General features: G+C 45.7%; 1 protein-coding gene across 1 annotated transcript; it reads left to right on the forward strand.

The window, feature by feature from the left end:
- Nucleotides 1–1,807: 1,807 nt before the first annotated feature.
- On the forward strand, nt 1,808–16,563 carry CSAD (cysteine sulfinic acid decarboxylase). Its single transcript, XM_036252193.1, has 14 exons — nt 1,808–1,933; nt 2,221–2,347; nt 2,427–2,517; nt 3,066–3,172; nt 3,605–3,720; nt 4,333–4,412; nt 4,713–4,767; nt 13,614–13,730; nt 13,806–13,870; nt 14,155–14,236; nt 14,659–14,858; nt 15,000–15,051; nt 15,190–15,279; nt 16,206–16,563. Exons 1-14 carry the CDS (start codon nt 1,808–1,810, stop codon nt 16,377–16,379), a joined length of 1,482 nt encoding a protein of 493 aa, XP_036108086.1. The 3' UTR covers nt 16,380–16,563.
- Nucleotides 16,564–18,981: the final 2,418 nt, after the last annotated feature.

Consider the following 18,981-nt stretch of genomic DNA (forward strand, 5'->3'; position numbering starts at 1 on the left):
TCACTTCCCATGTTCTGCAGGGAAATTAAGTTAGAAAATATCTAAGGAATTTAGATTCCTTAACCTGGCTGGCACTACAGGCTCCTCGTAATCCTTTGTAGCTGTGCTCCTGTATCACACTTTTGTTGTTGTTAATCCTTACTGGAGGATACTTTCTCCATTGATTTTTAGAGAGAGTGGAAGGGAGGGGGGGGGAGAGAGAGAGTGAGAAATATCAATGTGAGAGAGACAGTGATTGGTTGCCTCCCACACATGCCTTCACCAGAGCTGGGTATTGAACCTGCAACTCAGGTACGTGCCCTTGACCTGGAATCAAACCCATGACCCTTCAGTGCCAACACTTCAACCACTGAGCTACACCAGCCAGAGCTGTATCACTTGCAGACCCTCCCTCCAGCCAACTGGGACCCTTCACTGACTTTACACTTTTTTCCCTTTATTGATTTTAGAGAGAGAGGAAAGGAGAGGGAGCGAGATATAGAAACATTGATGAGAGACAACATCGATTGGCTGCCTCCTGCATGCCCCCCGCTGGGGATTGGGCCCACAACCTGGGCATGTGTCCTGACTGGGAATCGAATTGGCGACCTCTTGGTGCGTGGGTCAACACTCAACCACTGAGCCACACCAGCCATTCTCCTTCACTGACTTTAGAACAAGCCATACTCATTCCCGATGTAAGCTCATGGCATTCCTTCCCTATCCTTGCATGCCTCTCTTCCTCCCTTTGGACAGTCTCATTTCTCCTGCGCACTTTCAAGATTCAGCTCCAGCTCCTCTCCGATCTTCCCCAGTCATCAGCCTTCATCAGTCCTCTTTTCCTGAATAATGCTTGGAGTCAGTATCCAGCCATGTCCTGGGCTATAACTGTTGCATGTGTATCTGTGTCCTTCCAGTGGGACTGGGAGGCTTTCTCAGTCCCCAGCACCCTGTCATGAACACAGCTGGTGTTCACTTCAGCCACTCCCTGTTTATTGAGCACTCTCAGCTTGCAAGGCACAGGGTTACACTTATTTAACAAAATGCTTCCTCCACGTAACCTCCTTTACTTCCTGTTCTGGAAGAAGGCTTGAGAAATCGGGGGATAGTTCTGAAAAGACTGCGGGGGTTGGGCTGCAGAGATTGGCCTCTGAGGCCTGCCTAAACCATTTCACCTCCACCAGTCTCTCTCAGGCTCCCCTCCCCTTGCTCTTGTCTCCCTGCCAAAAGTCTCTCGGAACCCCACTCTGGGCCCTTTGGTTCAGGATGGGAAGCCCCTCTTCTTTCTGGCTCTCTGTTCCTCTTAACGCTGATGTTAATATGGCATGTGTTTTTGCCATTTCTCATTTCCCCCATCTTCATGTCAGCTAATGGTTATTCAGGGGATTTAACTTATTGTCCCTATCCCAAATCTGTGTACATTTTCTTTAGGGCAAGGTCATGAGAGTGATATCATGGTCATGTGACTGCTGCCTGTACCTCACTCCCTGTGCTTCCCTGGTCCTAACATTCTGAAAAGCAGATTGTGCACCCTGCCTCCAGCTCACCGGAACAGAGACCTAGCCTCTTGTTCTTGTGTTAGGTGGGCAGTGGCCACTAGATTTCACCTGCTCAGTGGTAACTGCCATTTTCTCTCTTACCTGTTTCGCTGGCTTTCTCCCTGGACACTCTCATTTACCTTTGTCTATACAATGAAGGCTGGGACTGAGCTGCAGCACTGGAGCCCTAGGCTCATTAAGGGGTTGGGGTTTTGTTGGTTAGATCCAGGTGGGGTACTCAGGCTGAGTAGGGAATAACTCCTGCTGCTCTGCTCACAGATTTTATCCTGATGGCTGACTCTAAACCTCTCCTCTCCCTCGACTGGGACCCCGTGGCTGCAGAAGCCTTGCTTCGGGATGTGTTTGGGATTGTTGTGGATGAAGTCGTTTGGAAAGGGACCCGTGCCACTGAGAAGGTGGGTCCTTTCTCCCTCCTCTTCCTGCCCATCAACCTGGCTCAGAACTTTGCTCCTCCGACAAGCCTTCTCCCCAGACTTTATTACTGTCTCACTGTGTACCTCAGGGATTATTTACTGGGTCTTACTGTGTTTATTTACCCTTGTTCATGTGTTGCTTTGAAAATATTCCTGACTTGTTGCTTTAAGTGCACATTGGTGGTGTCTTGTGTATACTGAGATGTGGTTTGGGCAGTCAGTCAATAAAGTGTCTAAGGGCCCCTAGAATCTCCTGCTTTTCCTCCTAGGTCTGCGAGTGGAAGGAGCCAGAGGAGCTGAAGCAGCTGCTGGATTTGGAGCTTCGGAGCCAGGGGGAGTCACAGAAGCAAATCCTGGAGCGGTGCCAGGCTGTGATCCGCTACAGTGTGAAGACCTGTGTGTCCTGGGTTCTAGTGGGGAGAATGTCTGGAGTTTGTACCCAGCTCCTCTCTGAGCTCCCTGACCTCTTCTCCAGGTCACCCTCGCTTCTTCAACCAGCTCTTCTCAGGGTTGGACCCCCATGCTCTGGCTGGGCGCATTGTCACTGAGAGCCTCAACACCAGCCAGTGAGCCATGCCAAGGGCCCCTCCCATCACCCCAGAAGGATATGGGTTTGCTGGAGAAATGCCCTAGGGGGAGGGGAAGAAAATTATTTTTGCCCCCATCTCTGTTTTCTGGGAGTCTCTGCTGGCAGTCTTTCCTTTCTTGCCCTTCGGGTTTCCTTTCGCTAAGCTTTCTCCTTACTCTTGACCCTAGTTTGTTTTCGTTCTTTTAAATTTTTATTTATTGATTGATTTTTAAAGAGAGAGAGAGAGAAAGAAACATTGATTTGTTGTTCCACTTATTTGTGTGTTCCTTTGTTTATTCTTGTACGTGCCCTGGCCGGAATTCAAACCCGCATCCTTGGTGTACTGGGATGATGCTCTAACCAGCTGAGCTACCCAGCCAGGGCCTGTTCTCATTCTTGCTTCCTTGGTTCTTTGTCACTAATCCCTTCCTCTCTTTGGGCCCTTCTCTCACTCTTCCTCATCTCTGGCTTTCTCTGACTCCTCTCAGAGTCTCACCTGGCATCCCTCCCTGTCCCTTCCCTCCTCATTGTTCCTTCTCCTGGCAGGTACACTTATGAAATCGCCCCCGTGTTTGTACTCATGGAAGAAGAGGTGCTGAAGAAACTCCGGGCGCTGGTGGGCTGGAGCTCTGGGGATGGGGTCTTCTGCCCTGGTATGTGAGAAGGAGGGGGGTGTCTCTCTTTGGCCTTTTTGAGGGTGTTTCCTTCCCCACTATTCTCTTGCTCTAAGCTGGTATGGAGGGGGGAGTTCCTCTTTGTTTCCTCTCTAGCTGAACTCTGGCCAAATCAGAAAGAGGCTGCCCAATGCCCTGTATCCCCGTTTTTGCCCAACAGTCCATGGGATCAGTGCTACCATGCCTGTTCTTTCCGGGTAGGGGTTGTCTTGGGTGCAGCCCAGGATATGTAGGGAGTTAGTCAAGGGATCTGGATCCCCGTCTGTTCTGGACTATTACGGCATTCGCAGAGACCTGGGAGCCAATCAGTTGTGCTGCTTTGGTCAGTTCTGGGTAGAGAGGCCAAGAGAGGCAATCTCCAATTTTGACCCACTGTCCCTCCCTCTTGCCACCATTCCCTCCCTGTGACAGGTGGCTCCATCTCCAATATGTATGCGGTGAACCTGGCACGCTATCAGCGCTATCCCGATTGCAAGCAGAGGGGCCTCCGGGCACTGCCACCCCTGGCCCTCTTCACAACAAACGAGGTGGGGAAGAGGCACAGGCCTACCCTAGGCTCCTGATTCTGATCTCTGGCCAGCTGAATTCAAGATCTGTCAGGTCCTCTGCCTGCCCAGACCCATCTCCTCCAAGGCCAGCCTGCCCCCAAGCATATGTGCTTCCTTCCTGTCAAAGGGGCTCCCATTCACTTTGCCTTCAGTCTAGGGGGTAGGGAGAGGAAGGAGCAACATGTGAGGTGGACAGTTGACACCCTTTCTACCTAGAATGTGTCCATGGACCAGCAGTATTACTGGGGAGTTTATTAGAAGTGCAGACTCTCAGGCCCCACCCCAGACCTATTATACCTAACTCTGCTTTGTTCTTTTTTTTTTGGTACGTGCCCCTAGAGGGAACCGAACCCAAGACTCTCTAGCCCGCAGGCCAACGCTCCAACCACTGAGCCAAACCGGCCAGGGCATATTATACCTAACTCTGTATTTTAATCAGATACCCTAGCAATTTGAAGGCTCATGAATGCTTGAGAAGCCCAGGTCTACAGGGTCTCACCTATTACAGCTCACACTTGACTAGTCCTTCTTCTCCCCATCCTCCTTGCCCTCTCACCCCTAGCATAACATGCTCTCTCCTTTCCTCCACAGTGTCACTACTCCATCAAAAAGGGAGCTGCTTTCCTGGGACTTGGCACTGACAGTGTCCGAGTGGTCATGGCAGATGAGAGGTGACAGTCCTGTCCTCGTGGTCCTGACTGGGCTTTGGTGCAACATACCTTCCAACTGTCAGAAGCTCTCTGGCTGCATGCCTGTGCCTCTGGTGGACTTCTCTTTCCTCTCTGCTCCTGCAGAATTGTTGCTTCTGTCTCAGTACTAGAGTCTCCTGCCCTGTCTCCTGAGATGTTGACCCTTCTTTAGGAAAAATCAACATTGTGGCCTCTGTATTCCTAACCCCACATTACCCTGCTCTCAACACTTCCTAGCCGAGAGCACCAGTTCTTCTTTACCCACTTAATTTTCTTTTCCAGAGGGAAAATGATCCCTGAGGATCTGGAGAGGCAGATCAGCCTGGCGGAGGCCGAGGTGAGTGAGTGAGTGAGGGGCACTGGGGTGTGTTTCTTTCTCGGAGGGTTCTTTGGGCTTTCTCTACTCAAGGCGCCCATCATCCTTCTCCTTGATCTCTGCACCCACCTTCTCTGTGGGCTGAAGTGATGCGTGGGGAGTCTGAGGGGTAGGGACACATTGTGGTCCTCTTAGGAACTCTGCCGAGACCCACAGGCAGGTTTGGAGCCCAAGAGGCAGGAGCAGGACTGGGTTCCTGAGTGGAATCCCAAGGTGACACCACGGAGAATGGGGGCCTGAAATGTAGTGTGGAAGGTTTCTGTGAGCTGAGAGAGTCTGTGCGCAGAGAACCTTGGGAAGATGTGCAGTGGTGAGGGGTGCAGACTGAGCAGTGGGAAATGTGGAGGCCAGCACCCTCCTCCACACTGGGGGACTGTGTGAACCGCTGCAGCTGTCTTCCAGGGCATTTTTCACTATCTGTAATTTTTTTTTTCAATATGAGGCTTTTATTGCATCTTTAAAATATTGCAAATAAGTATGAAAATCATTTGGCATCTTGGTGTTTCTATAGCTGGACAACTTAGATCTTATTATATGTAAATTTTAAATGTATCTGTCCACTGATTTCGAGTCCCACTGCCAGGATTTATTCTATAAATCATTATCACAGTATTTAGAATTCTGTGCACTGGAACTAAGTGTAAAATTTTAAAAAAAATTTTTTATGTCAATCAGTAGATAAATTATGATACCATATCTGTGTGTCTCGGTTTTTTCCTTTGTAAAATTAGCATAATGTAGAAGTTATCACATAGGATTGTTATAAAGATTAAGTGAATTAATATATGTAGAACACTTAGAGCTCATGAAGCACTGTAAAAACATTAGCTACACCCTGGCCAGTTTGGCTCAGCGGTTAGAGCGTCGGCCTGCGGTCCGGAGAGACCCGGGTTCGGTTCCTGCTAAGGGCACGTACTTCGGTTGCAGTTTGTCCCCGGCCCTGGTTGGTCGTGTGGGTGGCAGCCACTCGATGTGTCCCTTTCACATCGATGTTTCTCTCTCTCTCTCCCTTCCTCTCTCTCTCTCCCACTGTATCTGTACAAAAAAATGGGAAAAGTGTCCTCAGGTAAGGATAAAAAAAACAAAAAAACAAAAAAAAACATTAGCTACTATTATTTTTGTTATTATTATTGGAGTACTTTGTAGACAGTTAAAAGGATAAGATGGGAAGATATATCTTCACATGAAAATATCTCCACTATATTTAAGTCTGTATATAAATAAAGTATATATAGAAAATTGCACTGTAGGAGCCTCTTGTTATTTAGAACAATATGATTTTATTGACATATAGATGTTACCTCTGAGTAGTAGTATGAGCAGCAACTAGAACAGTGGAATAGGCCCCGGCCATGTAGATCATTTGGTTAGAGTGCCGTCCCAGTATGCCAAGGTTGTGGGTTCAGTCTCCATTCAGGGCACATACAAGAATCAACCAATGAATACATAAATTAGTGGAACAACAGATCGATATTCCTCTCTCTTTTTCTCTCATTCCCTTCCTTTTTCTCTCTAAAATAAAATTTAAAAAATAGAACAGTGGAGTATCACTTTTATTATATACACTTTTTTGGGTAATAGTTTTATTGCAATATAATTCCATTTACATGCCATACAATTCACCAATTTATAGTATACAATTTAGTGGTTTTTAACATATTTACAGAGTTGTGCAACATCACTACAATAAATATTAGAATATTTTCATCACCCCAAAAGAAATCTTATATCTTCTAGTCAATACTCAATCCCTAATACCCTCATACTTCCTTTCCATTAGGAAACCACTAATCTACTTGGTGTCTCTATGGATTTGCCTATTCTGGATATTTCATGGAATTGGAATCATATTATACATGGTGTTTTGTGATGAAATTCTGTTACTTAACATGTTGTAGCATGTACCAGTTCTTCCTCCTTTCTTATTGCTGAATTATATCCCATTGTATGGATATACTACATTTTATTTATCAGTTTCTAAGTTGATGGACATTTGGGTTATTTTCAGTTTTGGTCTATTATGAATAATGCTGCTCTGAACATTTGTGTACAGGGTTTTATGTGAATATATATTTTTTCATTTTTTTTGGTTCTATACCTGGTGGTGGAATTGCTGAGTCATATGGTAATTCTATATTTAACCTTTGAGGAACCACCAGACAGTTTTTCTTTTTCTTTCTTTCTTTCTTTTTTTTTTTGTGGTACGTGTCCCTAGCAGGAACTGAACCCAGGACTCTCTGGTCTGCAGGCTGACGCTCAACCGCTGAGCCAAACTGGCCAGCACCAGACTGTTTTTCTTTTTTCTTTTTATCCTCACCCGAGGACATTTTTCCATTTTTTGTTCAGATAGAGTGGGAGGGAGAGAGAGAGAGAGAAAAAAATATTGACGTGAAAGGGACACATCGAGTGGCTGCCACCCGCACTATCAACCAGGGCCGGGGACAAACTGCAACTGAGGTACGCGCCCCTAGCGGGAACCGAACCCGGGTCTCTCTGGACCGTAGGCTGACGCTCTGACTGCTGAGCCAAACTGGTCAGGGCCTGTTTTTCTTTTTTTTTTTAATTTTTTTTTCTTTATTGGTTTTAGAGAGGAAGGGAGAGGGAGAGAGAGATAGAACATCGATGAGAGAGAACATCGATTGGCCTCCTCCTGCATGCCCTCCACTGGGGATCGGGCCCACAACCTGGGCATGTGCCCTGACTGGGAATTTTTTTTTTTTTTTAATCCTCACCCGAGGACATTTTTTGTTCAGATAGAGTAGAAGGGAGATAGAGAGAGAGAGAGAAACATCCATGTGACAGGGACACATTGAGCGGCTGCCACCCGCACGACCAACCAGGGCCGGGGACAAACCGCAACCAAGGTACATGCCCTTAGTGGGAACCAAACCCGAGTCTCTCTGGACCGCAGGCTGATGCTCTAACCGCTGAGCCAAACCGGCCAGGGCTTTTCTTTTTTTTTTCTTTTTTTTTTTTTTAAATCCTCACCTGAGGACATTTTTTCATTTTTTGTTCCGATAGAGTGGGAGGGAAAGAGAGAGAGAGAAACATCGATGTGAAAGGGACACATCAAGTGGTTGCCACCCACATGACCAACCAGGGCCGGGGACAGATTGCAACCAAGGTACGTGCCCTTAGCGGGAACCGAACCCGGATCTCTCGGGACCGCAGGCTGACGCTCTAACTGCTGAGCCAAACCGGCCAGGGCCCTGACTGGGAATTGAACCAACAACCTCTTGGTGCATGGGTTGACACTCAACCACTGAGCCACACTGGTTGCGCTAGACTGTTTTTTCAAAGTGCTTCAGTTTATAATCCCACCAGCAGTGTATAAGGATTCCAGTTTCTCCACATCCTCACTGACACCTGTTATTTCTCTTTTTGATTATAGCCATCTTAGTGGGTGTGAAGTGGTATCTTGCTGTGGTTTTGATTAATATTTCCCTGTTGACTAATGACGTTGAACATCCTGTCATGTGTGTATTCTTTTCTATTCTAACTATAAGTCTCTTACCAGATATATGATTTGCGAATATCTTCTTCCAGCCTCTAGGTTGTCTTTTCATTTTCTTTTTTAAAAAAATCTTTATTGGGCAAGAGAAGCAAAAGAAAAAATAAATGAGACTACATCAAACCAAAAAGCTCCTGCACAGCAAAAGAAAGCAGCATGAAATGAAGAGGGAACCCACTGTTTGGGAGAACATATTTGCCAGTGATACATCTGATAAGGGGTCAATTTCCTAAATATGTAAAGTATTCATACAACTCAACAGAAGGAAGACAAACAATTCAATTAAAAATGGGCAAGGGACCTGAATAGACACTTCTCCAAACGGGACATACAAATGGCCAACAGATATATGAAAAAATGCTCAAAGTCATTAATTATTAAAATGACAATGAGGTATCACCTCACACTTGCCAGAGTTGCTGCCATCAACAAATCATCAAACAACAAGTGCTGGCGAGGATGTGGAGAAAAGGGGACTCTAGTACACTGCTGATGGGTTGCAAACTGGTACAGCCACTATGGAAAATAGTATGGAGTTTCCTTTTTTCACATTCTTTTTTTCTGTTTGTTAATCCTCAGCAGAGGATATTTTTTTCATTGATTTTTTTTAGAGATAGTGGAAGGGAGGGAGGGTGAGAGAGAGCCAGAGAAACATTAATTGGTTGCCTCCTTCATGACCAGGGCCGGGATTAAACCTGCAACCCAGGTACATGTCCTTGACCAGGAATCGAACCCGTGACCCTTCAGTCCACAGGTCAACACTCTATAATCACTGAGCCAGACTGGCCAGACTGGCCAGGGCCTCTTTTCACATTCTTTTTATTTATTTTTTGATAAATGTTTATATTGAGTTTTGAGAGACAGAGAAAGGGAGGGAGAGATAGAAACACTGATGTGAAAGAGAACATAGATTGGCTGCCTCCTGCACTCCTGCTACTGGGGATCAACTCCACACCCCTGGGCGTGTGCCCTGACTGGGAATTGAACCGGGACCTCTCAGTCCATGGAATGATGCTCAATCCACTGAGCCACACTGGCCAGGCTTTTTCACATTCTTTTTTTTTTTTTTTAATAATTTTTTACAGATGTTTTTAATAATTTTTGTTACAGATGTTTTTCCTTTTTTTCCCCGTTGACACCCTCCTCCCCATCCCCCCTACCCCATACCTGGCTTTGTTGTTCAAGTCCATCAGTTATGCGTACATGCATATAAGTTCTGTGGTTTATCTCTTCCCTCCCCCCACCACCCTCTCTTCTGAGGGTTGTCAGTCTGTACCCTACTTCCATGTCTCTGGGTCTACCCAATTCCTCAGACTGTTATGTTCATTATATTCCACAAATAAGTGAGATCATGTGATATTTGTCTTCCTCTGCTTGGCTTGTTTCGCTTAGGATAATACTTTTCAGGTCCCTTTGTGTTGTCTCAAAGGTTAAGAGATCTTTCTTTCTTACAGCTGCATAGTACTCCATTGTGGATATGTACCACAACTTTTTTATCCATTCGTCTACTGATGGATACCTGGGCTGTTTCCAGATCTTAGCTATTGTAAATAGTACTGCTATGAACATGGGGGTACATATATTCTTTCTGATTGGTGTTTCAGGCTTCTTAGGGTATATCCCTAGAAGTGGAATCACTGGATCAAATGGCAATTCAATTTTTAATTTTTTGAGGTAACACCATAGTGTTTTCCATAGTGGCTCCACCCATCTGCATTCCCACCAGCACAGTACTAGAGTCCTTTTTTCTCTACACCCTTGCCAACACTTGTTGTTTTATGATTTGTTGATGGAGGCCATTCTGACAGGTGTGAGGTGATACCTCATTGTTGTTTTAATTTGCATCTCTCTGATGATTAGTGATGTTGAGCATTTCTTCATATGTCTCTTGGCCATTTGTATATCCTGTTTGGAGAGGTGTCCATTCAGCTCCTCTGCCCACTTTTTAATTGGGTTCTTTGTTTTCCTTTTGCTGAGTTGTATGAGCACTCTATATATATTGGAAATTAACCCCTTATCTGATATATTATTGGCAACGATGCTCTCCCATACAGTGGGTTGCCTTTCCATTTTGATGATTGTATCTTTTGCTGTGCAGAAGCTTTTTAGTTTGATGTAGTCCCATCTGTTCATTTTTTCCTTTGTTTCTGTTGCCTTAGGTGATGTATCAGTGAAAATTCTGTTGCGTATGATGTCCGAAATTTTGTTGCCTGCATTTTCTTCTAGGATTTTTATGGATTCACGGGTCACATTTAAGTCTTTTATTCATTTTGAGTTTATTCTTGTGTGTGGTGTAAGTTGATGGTCTAGTTTCATTTTTTTGCATGTAGCTGTCCAATTTTCCCAGCACCATTTATTAAAGAGGTTGTCTTTACTCTATTGTATGCTCTTGCCTCCTTTGTCAAATATTAATTGAGTATAATGTCTTGGGTTCATTTCTGGGTTCTCTATTCTGTTCCACTGGTCTATATGCCTGTTCTTGTGCCAGTACCAGGCTGTTTTGATGACTGTAGCTTTGTAGTATATCCGGTATTGTGATCCCACCTACTTTGTCCTTCTTTTTCAAGATTGCTGTGGCTATTTGGGGTCTTTTTTGGTTTCATATGAACTTTTGAAGTATTTGTTCTAGTTCTGTGAAATATGTCATTGGTATTTTGATGGGGATTGCATTGAATCTATAGATTGCTTTGGGTAATATGGACATTTTAATGATGTTAATTCTTCCAATCCATGAACTGTTTATTGCTAGTGCATATACAATTGATTTTTTTTTTTTTATCCTCACCTGAGGACATTTTTCCATTTTTTGTTCAGACAGAACGGGAGGGAGAGAGAGGAAGAGAGAGAGAAACATTGACCTGAAGGGGACACATCAAGTGGCTGCCACCCATACGACCCAACCAGGGCCAGGGACAAACTGCAACCGAGGTACATGCCCTTAGTGGGAACCAAACCTGGGTCCCTCTGGACCACAGGCCGACTCTCTAATCGCTGAGCCAAACCGGCCAGGGCTACAATTGATTTTTTAATGTTGCTCTTATACCCTGCAAACTTGCTGAACTCATTTATTAATTCTAATAGTTTTTTTTTTTAGTGGCTTCCTTAGGATTTTCTAGATACAATATCATGTTATCTGTAAATAAGATAATTTTTCTCCTTTTCAATCTGGATGCCTCTTATTTTATTTTCCTACCTAATTGTGCTGCTAGAACCTCAGTACTATGTTGAATATAAGTGAGAGAGTGGACATTCTTGTCTTGTTCCTGATCTTAGGGGAAGGCTTTTAGTCTTTCACCAGTGAGTACAATGTTAGCTGCGGGTTTGTTTTTTTGTTTGTTTATTTTAGAGAGAAGAAGAGAGAAAGAGCGAGAGAGAAAAAACATCAACGTGAGAAAAGCATCCCTCAGTTGCCTCCCATATTCGTCCCAACTGGGGATAGAACCTGCAAGTTAGGTATGTGCTCCAACTGGGGATCGAACTCACAACCTTTTAATATATGGGATGATGCTCCAATCAACTGACCCACCCAGTGAGGGCTAGCTGTGGGTTTTTTTGTAGTTACTCTTTATCAGGTTGAGGAAGTTTCCTTCAATTCCTAGGTTGAGTGTTTTTGTCCTGAAGGAGCGTTGGATTTTTGTCAAATATTTTTTTGTCTATTGAGATGATCAATATATCACTTTGAGGTGAGGTTTTTTCCCTTTTTCTATTGATAGGTTGTATTGAAATTTGGTTATTAACCCAAGCTTGCAATCCTGGAACAAACCCTACTTTGTCATGGTGTATTATTCTGTTTATATGCTGTTGATTTCAGTTTGCTAGTGTTTTTTAGATTTTATATCTGTATTCATAAGAGATATTATCTGTAGTTTTCTTGTCATGTTTTGTCTGGTTTAGATATCAAGGTAATATTTGCCATATAGGATGAATTCAGAAGTGTTTCCTTCTCATTTCTTTTTGTGTTTGGAAGTTTGTGAAGAACTGGTATCACTTCTTTTTTAAATGTTTGGTAGAATTCATCAGTGTAGCCATCTGAGCCTGGGCTTTTCTTTGTGACATTTTCTTGAATACGAATTCAATGTCTTTTTATTTATTTATTTATTTATTTATTTTAATTATTTATTTATTTTTTTGTTACAGATATTTTACCTTTTTCACCCCATTGGCACCCCCCTCCCCACCCCACCCCCGCCCTGTCCCTGGCTTAGTTGTCCATGTCCATTGGTCATGCATATATGCATATAAGTTCTGTGGTTTATCTCTTCCCACCCCCCCACCCCCTCTTCTGAGGGATGTCAGTCTGTGCCCTACTTCCATGTTTCTGGGTCTACTGTATTCCTCAGACTGTTATGTTCATTATATTCTGTATATAAGTGAGATCATGTGGTATTTGTCTTTTTCTGCTTGGCTTATTTCACGAATTCAATTTCTTTTTTTATTTTATTTTTTTTATCCTCACCCGAGGATATTTTTCCATTTTTTGTACAGATAGAGTGGGAGGGAGAGAGAGGAAGAGAGAGAGAGAGAGAAACATCGACGTGAAGGGACACATCGAGTGGCTGCCACCCGCACGACCAACCAGGGCCGGGGACAAACTGCAACCAAAGTACATGCCCTTAGCGGGAACCGAACCCGGGTCTCTCTGTACCGCAGGTCGACGCTCTAACCGCTGAGCCAAACTGGCCAGGGCTCAATTTCTTTATAAACTTTTGTACTATTAGTAATTTTAAAATAGCATCTTATCTTCCTGTAAGGCATTAACATTTTTGAAGAGTGCGAGCTTTGGAGATAGACCATCAGACAGACCTAGGTTTGGATTCCACCCCTGGAGCTTCAGCTTGAGGACAAGTTTCTTCACACCTCTGAATCTCAGTGTCCTCAAATTAAAGGGGACAGTAGTACCTTGTAAGGTTGAAAGGGCCCAGGTCAGGCATGCAGAGTTTAAAGCTGATCTCTAGCACCAGGCTCCGGGTTGCTTTTTATTTTTCTTTTTTTTCTTTATCCTCACCCGAGGACATTTTTCCATTTTTTGTTTAGGTTGAGTGGGGGGGGGGGAGAGGAACAGAGAGAGAGAGAGAAACATCGATGTGAAAGGGACACATCGAGTGGCTGCCACCCGCACAACTGACCAGGGCCGGGGACAAACTGCAACCGAGGTACGCGCCCTTAGCGGGAACCGAACCCGGGTCTCTCAGGTCCACAGGCCGACGCTCTAACCGCTGAGCCAAACCGGCCAGGGCTCCGGGTTGCTTTTTAGATGACTTCACAGCCTCGTTCTCTCTCTGCATTTTTGCATTAGGGTGTTGTGCCATTCCTGGTCAGTGCTACCTCTGGCACTACTGTTCTGGGGGCCTTTGACCCCCTGGAAGCAATTGCTGATGTGTGCCAGCATCATGGGCTGTGGCTGCATGTGGACGTGAGTAGGACTTAGGCCTGAGGGTGGGGTGGGCTGAGCTGAGACCAAGCCCATGCTGTTCCTTCTGCTCCACAGGCTGCCTGGGGTGGAAGCGTCCTGCTGTCACAGACACATAGACATCTCCTGGACGGGATCCAGAGGTGCCTATAGCTGCTGTTCCCCGAATCCCACTTTTCAAATCCTTGATCCGTAGAATAGTCACGGTCTAGGGAACTTTAGGTGGCAGCAGGGGAAGGAGGCTGGTGGGAGGGTTTGGAGAGATGGTTGATTTGGGCTGATAGTTCAGATGATAGACGGCAATCCTTCCCCACTGCTGGGCTAGGGTGAGAGTAAAGCTCCTTTACTGAGGTCCATAAAGGGAGGGCAGCTTGGTTGGGCAGCTTGAGGAGGAGCCAGCTGAACCAGCTTTGCTGTGCCCACCCAGGGCTGACTCTGTGGCCTGGAATCCCCACAAACTCCTCACAGCAGGCCTGCAGTGCTCAGCTCTTCTTCTCCGGGATACCACGGTGGGTCTGCCCCTGCCCCTGGCCTGGTCCCATCTCTCACCTTAGACCTTGTCTTCTTTTCTGTCTCACCTTAGAGGGGGTCCTGGCCTTTCTGTGTTCTCCTTACCATCCCATCTGAAGCTGGATATCTGCGACCACCCTAGCTCCCTGTAGTGGGCTCTCTCACTTCCCCCATGGCTTGTCTTCATGCGAAGGAAAAAGTTTCCAGCTTGAAGTTGTAATTGAAGAGATCCTGGGTTGAATTTGGGAAGAACTCTGGGTGTTAGGAGAAAACCCAAAGAAAGGGATCTGAGTCAGCTGGCAGCTACCCCACCTGGTCCGGGGAAAGGACTGAGTGGACGAGCTAAGAAGTCTAATTAAGCGTTGCAGGAAACCTGGGTGGAGAGTGTGGGGTCTGACAGCCCCCCCACCCCCACCCCCAGAATCTGCTCAAGCGCTGCCATGGGTCCCAGGCCAGCTACCTCTTCCAGCAGGACAAGTTCTACGATGTGGCCCTGGACACGGGAGACAAGGTGGTGCAGTGTGGCCGCCGTGTAGACTGTCTGAAGTTGTGGCTCATGTGGAAGGCGCAGGGCGGGCAAGGGCTGGAGCGGCGTGTCGATCAGGCCTTTGCCCTTGCTGGGTAGGAGTCAGGGGCAGTTCTAGTTCTCCCCAGGTCCATTCCCGGAAACCCTTTGTTGCTCTCAGTGCCTCTCCAGCTCATTCTGTGGGTCTCTCGTTTTCTTTCCTCCTCCACCTGTGATTTGTCACTCTCTGTTGGAAGGTACCTGGTGGAGGAAATGAAGAAGCGGGAAGGATTTGAGTTGGTCATGGAGGTATGACCTATCCCGTGCTCTTTGTCCCTGTACCCCATATCCTGTCCTACACGCACAGCCCTGATGGAAGAAGGGGAGCAGTGAGGGGGCATAGTCCCCCTCCTCAACTCATACCTTTCTCTCCCTCATTCCTCCCAGCCTGAGTTTGTCAATGTATGTTTCTGGTTTGTGCCCCCCAGCCTGCGGGGCAAGCAGGGGAGTCTGGATTACAGTGGAAGGCTGGCTAAGGTAGGCTTTCTCTTCCCTGTGGCTCTGGTAAACCTGGTTGAGGGAACTGGTGCATGTCCGCACCCTGCTGGCTGTGGGTGACATGGCAGGTCCCTTTGCTGGTCTCTTGGTCCTGAGGTAGGGACATAAACTGGAAAACACCAACTTGTCCTCATTTCTTTGGGGATGGGGATGGAGAATAAAGTATGTTTTTGGAAAGTAAGAAGAAGACAGAGAGGGCCATTATGACAGGGTAAGTCACCAGTGTGCATAGACCTCTGTGCTGGGAGTTCTGCTGGGAGCTCAGATCCAGAACAGAGATGTGAGGCAGGAAGATCACGGAAGAACTTGACTCACTGATACTGAGGACAGAACAACCAGTCCAGACATGCCTCCTGGACGTGAGGACATAAGTCACAGGTCCCTAAGGATAGGTTGACAGTAGGTACTGCAGATGATCTGAAAGGACAAGATTGTTCTTGCCTTTAAGGAGTAATATTAGGAAAACAAGCGTTACTTGTTTGAAACCAATGTTTTCAAGGAAATATTGTAAATATACATGTTAGATCACAGAGTACAGAGCAAAAACATTACAGGAATTCAGAGAGGGAGAGAAGGTGTTAAGGATGACGGAGGCTTGAAGTTAGACTAAAGCAGCGTTGTGAAGCAGGAACAAGTGAGGATTTGACAGAAAATGCCCCATGTGACAGACAGCTTGGAAGTAAGTGAGACTGGGAAGAATATTAGCAGGCGGTAGAGAAGGCCAAGCAGGTTGGATGTGATGGAAAAGGTAAACTGGGGCCATGGTCAGGACCAGAGCAATGCCTGCTACCTCCAGAAGGTGGCTGGGTGGGAGGGAAATGTATCCTGGGTAACTCACTGGCCGGGAAGCCACCCCTCACCTAACCCCAGTCTGTAGCTAGACACTCTCTGTACCCCTTCCACAGGTGGCCCCAGTACTCAAGGAGCGCATGGTGAAGGAGGGCTCCATGATGATTGGCTACCAGCCCCATGGGACCCGGGGCAACTTTTTCCGCATGATCGTGGCCAACCCCGCGCTGACCCAGGCTGATCTGGACTTCCTCCTCGATGAGCTGGAAAGGCTAGGCCAAGACCTCTGAGTCCCCTTCTTCTTACTGTTGGTCTTGACACCCCTTCACCCTCGCTGGTTCTGTGTATTCCCTCTCTGTGTTCTCAAGAACAGTCTTTTTAGGAAACAGTGTGGCTGTGACAATGTTTATATCCTTTGATCTACTAACTCTTCTATTTAAGTATTTGATATTAGGAGAATTTTTGATAAACTATAGTGTCCTTATGATGGAATGTTAGTCTGCCTTTAGAATTATGTTTACAAAGAATGATATGAGAGAGAATAATATTATTGTTATGTTGAAAATTTTGGATATACTTTATATATAGTAATACCTGAGCTAAATTAAAAAATACATAGAGCCCAGCCAGTGTGGCTCAGTGGTTGAGCATCGACCCATGTACCAAGAGGTTGCCAGTTTGATTCCCGGTCAGGGCACATGCCCAGGTTGTGGGCCAAATCTCCAGTAGGGGTCATGCAGGAGGCGGCCAGTCAGTGTTCTCTCTCATTGATATTTCTATCTCTCTCTTCCTCTCCTTTCCTCTCTCTCTAAAATTAATAAAGAAAAAAAAATACATAGAAAACTACTGATGAGATATGCCAAAATGTTCATAGTTTTCCCTCAGGTGGGATTATAGGCAATTAAATAAATTAACTTCTTTATGCCTCTTGTGCTTCCTCCTTTTATTATATAATAGAAAAATAATAAAGTTAAAATTTCAACTATACTGTTTTGGTACGTTTCAAAGTTTGTTACCTTTCAACCAAATAACGGAGAATGCATATTAATTTTTTTTAAAAGGCAGGTTAAAGATAGAAAAATGTTATCCCCAACAATCTTTAGTGGTTAGGGGAAGACCGGAAGTGGAGTCACTCTAAAATTAATTGTACTTGAAGTGACATCCAAACACAATGGGCACTGACAGTATCTTGAGACCAGAGTCTTGTCCACTTCTTTACAAATCCTCACCAAAAAAAAATTTTTTTTCCCTGTAGTTTAAACAGAAACCAAGTTAAAAACAAGAACAAAAAAACCAGCAACCAAACCACTGTTAATGTCTTCTGTTATTGCTAGTGTCTTACATAAAAACATTCATTTTACACTTCCAATTCCAGTGGTGTTCAGTCACCTTCTGGGAAAGGCGTTTACACCAGTTACTAAGGGTGAGTGGCAGGTCTACCAGAACTTTCTGTTATTTCCAATTCCTAAAATACCATTTATGAAAACAATAACGTGGTCATATAAAAGTCATCCAAAATTATTTGCAGAGGCAAATACAAACTGTCTAAACCATAGCAAAAGAATATCCAAATTGCAGACCCAATTCTCTTCACCATTGGGGGGAAAACATTTTTCTATTCATAAGTTATTAATAATTTCCCTATTGTTATTCTTGTTACAAATGGTATTTAATTTAATTTATTTTTTATCCTCGCCTGAGGACATTTTTGCATTTATCTTCAGATAGAGTGGGAGGGAGAGAGGGAGGAAGAGAAACATCAGTGTGGGAGAGACACATCAACTGGTTGCCACCCACACAACCCCAACCGGGGCTGGGGACAAACTGCAACGGAGGTACGTGCCCTTAGTGGGAACCGAACCCGGGTCTCTCCAGTCCACCGGCTGATGCTCTAACCGCTAAGTCAAACTGGCCAGGGCTTATTTTATTTTTAAATGTTTTCACTGATTTTTTTTTTTTTTTCTTTACTGGTTTTAAAGAGGAGGGGAGAGAGAGATAGAGAGAAACAGCCATGAAAGAACATTGGCTGCCTCCTGCATGCCCCCCACTGGGGATCAGGCCCACAACATGGGCATGAGCCCTGACTGGGAATCAAACCAGTGACCTCTTGGTGCATGGGTCAGTGCTCAACCACTGAGCCAAACTGGCCGGGCCATCTGGTAGTTCTTAGTGAAATTAAGTGTCTTAAGAACTAGTTCCTGGGACTTCCGGTTAAGATGGCAGCATAGGTAAACACTGTACTCACCTCCTCCCACAACCACATCAAAATTACAACTGAACTACAGAATAGCCATCATTCAGAATCGCCAGATGTTGAGCTGAATGAAAGTCCTACAACTATGAAATTAAGCCACATTGAGACTGGTAGGAAGTGTGGAGGTGCGGACGGGCTGGTCCCACACCCACTTGTGGCAGATACAAATCAGGAGGATACCTCGACTGGGAAGGTCCTCCCTGAGGAGCAAGAGGTCCCTGTCCCACACCAGGCCCCCTGGCTCAGGGTTCCAGTGCCAGGAAGAGAAGTCTCCATCATTTCTGGCTATAAAACCAGTGGGAACTGAGGCTGAGGGAGGCTGAGGCTTCTGGAATCCCAGGCAGCTCCTCTTAAAGGGTCCACACAGATTTACTTGAACTCACTTTCTCTGGGCTCCAGCACCAGGGAGGCAGCTTGAAAGGCACCCGAGACATAGGGGGAAGAGCTGAGTTGCTTGACATTGGAGTGAGGGCTGGAGGGGCAGCTTTCTCCCAAACAGACACGCTGGTGGAGGCTGATGTTCCTTTGGTGAGCCCTTCCCTCATGGGGCCAGCTGACGCATATCTGGGACTCCAGCAACCTGGCTCACACTGTTTGCTCTGCCCTGGTGATTCCCTGAGGTCCTACCCCACCCAACT

The sequence above is a fragment of the Molossus molossus genome, unplaced genomic scaffold (genome assembly GCF_014108415.1).
Source record: "Molossus molossus isolate mMolMol1 unplaced genomic scaffold, mMolMol1.p scaffold_m16_p_10, whole genome shotgun sequence".
Lineage (NCBI taxonomy): Eukaryota > Metazoa > Chordata > Mammalia > Chiroptera > Molossidae > Molossus > Molossus molossus.